Here is a 4857-nt window from a genome sequence, read left to right as displayed (position 1 = left end):
CAAGATTTTAATATCGTTGGAGTACTCGCAAAATGCTTTTTATTGATTGACTAGGAATTGTAAAGGCCAATTAATTAGCATAGATGCCTAGCGTTTGCTTAATGTCAGCGGCGATATTCTGTTAAAACAACAACACAACAAACTTATTTTCTAGGATGTAAAAAGACTACCAACTAGAAGTTTCGCTGTTTCAATTATGTTTCATATTTCCTCTTCTGCAATATGTGCTATATCAGGAGGTAGTAGCAAGTTCAACGCCGGCCTTTTAGACATGATGTTTACACAGTTATAGTTGAGGCAAGAAAGTAAATAGATCACTCTGCCAGAGAGCCGTTTAGTAGGATTAGGTTGCCATAACTACGAATTTGGTGAGCTGTACAATCTTAATTCATCAGTACTCTTTATTACACTTTAGTCGCCTTTTATCAAATGTGGATGGTCAAAGCCAATCCAGTGGACGTTTTTACGTTGGGTTACAAACTTCAGCAACTTCATAAATTGATTGTGACGTTCTTCAGTTTATTATTAACAATAATGCTTCCTATAATATTTCGCCAATGTTGCATATTTGGGGAAATTATAAACGAAACCCTGATGAAGGGTTTCGGCCCGAAACGTTGTCACTACCTCCTCCCATAGATGCTGTCTGGCCTGCTGAGTTCTGCCAGCATTTTGTGTTTTTAAATTATAAACGTTTTGTTTTCGAAAATTATTATAACTGATCGCCGCGCTTGATTTATTTTCACTTCCTTGTATTAAAACTTGAGATTTCCAAAGCAGTTTTTGTCAATAAGAAACTATTGTGCTGTGTCTGCTTTCGTTTGTTAAGAGTTAACCAAGATAACAATTTGTTTACAAAATAACCTTTATTTCTATCAAATGCAAACACATAACTTTAACTGCCTTACACAAAAAAGCTTGAACGAACACAGATCAGCGGCGAGCTTCTATATACAGTGCAAGTATACAAACATTGCGCTACTGACTTGCTGTAGCTTTTCCTAAATACAATTATAAACGCATCTAACTTCCCGAACGTTTGCTATATACACATTTCCGATCGTCTACTTGAAATAGCCTCAAAATAAGCCCCGACTCAAATCTACAATATATTTACTTCGCACCTTAAGTACGACGTAGAACGTTTGACCGCTGTTCCATTAGAATATGAATTTTCTACATATTACATTAATAATTTAGGATTATTTCTGTTGTGTTTAGACATTACATTTGAGAATCTAAGTACACAATAATCAAAGTAACTCCGTGATTATGGCTATGAATTACAATACCAGCGAAATATACTGTTATTACAAAATTGCACATTAGCACGTTATTGTACAATGTTTATTGACTCTAAATGTTTAACTCCTCGCGTGCATGTTTTAAAAAATAGCAAAACAGGCACGAGGCAATTCCCGACATTCCACCAGTGCTTTGCGGCAGTTTTGAGATGCTTTAGAGTTTTCGACTTACTGTTTATCCGGGTTATTATTTACAACTGATCCGTAAAGTCCATTAGTATACACTTGATCTTTGTGTAAATTGGACCTGTCTCGCATGAGGTCGCTGAAGGCGTAATCCATGGGTGGACGAAAGCCCAGCGTTGGGACCAGACCCGTTGTAGAATAAGGCGTCATGAAAGCCAGTCCCCTGCTATGTGTCGAATATGCTAAGCGAAGAGGGTTGAGTCCTAGATGTGGCCCAATGGCGTAGGTATTGGGATCGGCAGTAAAATGGGCCGCATTAGGTTGGAGTGGGGAGAAAGCAGATCTGTTGCCTAGAGTCCCAATGGCAGGAGGCACGGTCCCAGCTACCAGGGGTCTATGTGATGTAGGTCCTTGAACAGTCTGGTGCGTCCTTTCTCGGTGCCATGTTTCTTCTGTAATCTTTTCTTGTTCTCTATTGTTCAGGATCTGTTCAATAGCTTGGACAACGTCTCCTCCACAGCCCTGGAGGACCAGCTCTAGAACGCTTCTTTTGTGCGAAGGGAAGACCCTGGTGAGAATTTCTATGGGAGTCCTTTGGCGGGCAGCTGTGGACGGGGTCCCGTCTCTCTCGTCCTTGTCTGCCTCTGACCCAGATTCAGAGCCCAGCGGCGTGATGGTCCTTGGACTATCTTCTCCTTCCTTTAGAACTTTACAGATAGGGGAACTAAGGAAAGATTCTCCATCTCCGTTCTCAGACCCAGATCCGTGACGAACATCTGGGGACGAGGTCCCAGGGACACTACCAGTACCCGATTCACTGTCTCCGGCCATCGGCTTCGCCAAGGACTGTTGCGGAGTAACAGCTCTCGGCATTAAACTTTTTTGAAATAACTCATACTTCTGGAGTTTCGTTTCTGCAAATCAAGTTTGAAATGTATTAAACTGTTGCTATCCGGTGCGAATTTTATTCTCTAAAGGATTCCCTCATTTAATACAATTACCAACATAAATGCGAAAAGTTTAAAACAAATAAGATTTTGGAAGCTCATTCAGTTACTTACAGAGCGCATATTTTGATAGCTAACAATTAGTTATCATATAAAGGTGTTTACAACCTACATGCATGCTCTTGTCAGAATCCCGAAGCTAAATAAGACCATATATTAATAGATATTCGGAACTGGAAACATCTTATCAGATTTGAGATTGGGTTTAGTAAGCACAATGGTTATAATTCTGTAGAAATGTTTTTACTTCATAATTGCGTCTAATTAAATAAAAACATTCTTAGTTTAAAAAAAACGATTTCAGGGTCAAAGAAAACAAATCATTTAACATGTAACTTAATGAGAAAGTGAAACCACAGTGGCGATGTTTCAGGGTTACATCAACTGTTGTGCAAAGTATTTGTGAATGAATCATTTCTCGTTATATGTAAAATAAACACAAATTATTACCAAATTGCCTTCGTAAAATTATTTCATAATGTTCATTTACTTGGATGGCCGTGGCACTCGCTGACACTAAAGCAAAGGTTAACCTAGTCATTTACGTCGCGGTCCTTTCGTTTGAGGAGGCATTAATGTATTCTTCTTTTACACAATTTGTATATTGACGATTATGAAACCGTTATATGCGAAATCTCAAAAAGAATTTAATGCTCACTTTGCATTTGGGTAGCCAAAAATCAACACAGTAGATGTGTTCTAGATTGCGCCAAATTTCCACGTAAGAAGAAAGGCGTTTTTAATTATCTTGGGTTGGAGATTTAAAATCCGAAAGAGATTAATTGTTTATTAATTATTACATCAAATTGAATAACATCTGAGGCCTAAGTAACTCCACTGAGTATTAGTGGTGAGGCAGGCCAGGGCAGCACCAGTTCGAAACTTCTCTAGTAAATACTTCCCGTGCGGTGCTTTGCTTTTAACAGGTTTTCATTGTAGATCTGCAAATCTGATTCTCAGAAACTAATATTAATCATACTGAAACTTAAAGTATACTCACTTAAACATAAATTCTATTTAGATACTACGGTGTTACTCTAAAATGAACAAGCCTACGATTTTTGTGATGGAGAACTTTTTACAAACGCGGGTTTTTTTTTGACCCAGCTGCTCATTTTGCACTTAAACTTAACATACACTTCGGTTTGGGGTGGGGGTGGGGAGCATGAGGAGCTACCGCAGGAATCAAGAACGCAACCACGGTTTAAATCAGAAGTTTCTAAAAGTTTTGAAAGATCAGATTGTACCTGCGTTACCATCGGAGCAGACAGAACCAAACACGTCGTAAGAAGATCGCGATGGCATCATACCGTTGGCAGCTGCAAGAGCCAATCCTTCCGCCGTCCCGTACAGAAGTTGTAGCTCCCGAGCTTCGTTCTCCTCCTGTGCCTGCTGCCTTCTCAGCGCCACCTGGGCCGCCATCACCCTCTGTCTCTCCGCGATCAGGGTGCACTTGGCACACATGCAATCCTTCCAGCGACAGTAACGCTTATGGCCCTTCAAAGCGGAGACGACCCCATGGTTCCTACACCGGGCGCACTTGGGAGTCCTGGGGTATTTCTCGGTGGCGCGTAGAAGCAAAGGCGGAGCACGGAGGAGCGTGCCCGCCACCGAGACAGGTATCGCCGTCTGAGTCGTCGGGGTGCTGGAAAGCTCCGTGCGCAATTCCATTATCTTAGAATTGATGCCGCTGATTTTAAAGTGATGCCTGAAAATTTCACCCTCAAAGTAGTCAGTAAAAACTCCGTTGGAAATAGTTGAGATTGCAAGTATTAATGCACTGGCTGAATAGGAAAAGACTCTAAGAGCGGTGTGAGAAGGCGGCGATTCTATATATTACATTAGCATTAATGCTCCTCGTTACAGGGGTTGAATGAACCCAGTTCCGCGCTCTCTCTATTGTTGCTCGTTACGTTTTCATTAGAGTGAAATTGACAACATGTGGCTCCTGCGATTGGCCGAATGGCACGCGGCTGAAAGCACACTTCTGATTGGTTATGGTTACTGTTACCTAGTGTCCACCTGAACCTTCCAAAATAACCAAGCGAAAATTACAACAGTATCTTAAAAAGTAGGTCTGTTATTATATTAAACTAAACATGTACTATCCGTTATTTTGGGAAATGGTGTTTGGAGAGGTTATTTTTTCTTAGCAAAATATTCATTAAAAGTGTTTACTTTGTAGGCTGTCGTTATAATAATACGATATAGAGAATAAGGCAGACTTTGAATTCTGGGTAAGTAACAAGCATACTTTGTTATTTCCTCCGCTCGTTCCAAACAGGGTTAATTTGGTTGGCTGTCATCAACGCGGCACTCGGGTGAAAGAATGCACTTGAAACACTTGATAACTATATTAGGCGATCTAGTTTTGTTTCTTTTCATTGTCGAGTCGATTGTTGTTTTTTTCGCAGTGAACG

General features: G+C 40.5%; 1 protein-coding gene across 1 annotated transcript; it reads right to left on the bottom strand.

The window, feature by feature from the left end:
* Positions 1 to 1472: 1472 nt before the first annotated feature.
* On the bottom strand, positions 1473 to 4243 carry dmrta2 (DMRT-like family A2). The gene is made up of 2 exons (XM_059983584.1): positions 3685 to 4243; positions 1473 to 2344 (listed from the first exon to the last, which is right to left on the bottom strand). The coding sequence occupies exons 1-2, from the start codon at positions 4106 to 4108 to the stop codon at positions 1473 to 1475; spliced, it is 1296 nt and encodes a 431-aa protein (XP_059839567.1). The 5' UTR covers positions 4109 to 4243.
* Between the last annotated feature and the right edge of the window lie 614 nt (positions 4244 to 4857).

Source organism: Hypanus sabinus, chromosome 11 (genome assembly GCF_030144855.1).
Source record: "Hypanus sabinus isolate sHypSab1 chromosome 11, sHypSab1.hap1, whole genome shotgun sequence".
Lineage (NCBI taxonomy): Eukaryota > Metazoa > Chordata > Chondrichthyes > Myliobatiformes > Dasyatidae > Hypanus > Hypanus sabinus.
Note: the sequence above shows the minus strand (reverse complement) of the source record. Positions and strands in the feature narration are given on the sequence as shown.

Excerpts from the sequence above, each read along its gene's own strand:
- dmrta2 (XM_059983584.1), bottom strand. The coding sequence starts at position 4,108 with ATGGAATTGCGCACGGAGCTTTCCAGCACCCCGACGACTCAGACGGCG. Across the intron at positions 2,345-3,684 it reads CTGCTCCGATGGTAACGCAG|AAACGAAACTCCAGAAGTAT; the intron begins GTACAATCTGAT and ends CTTGATTTGCAG.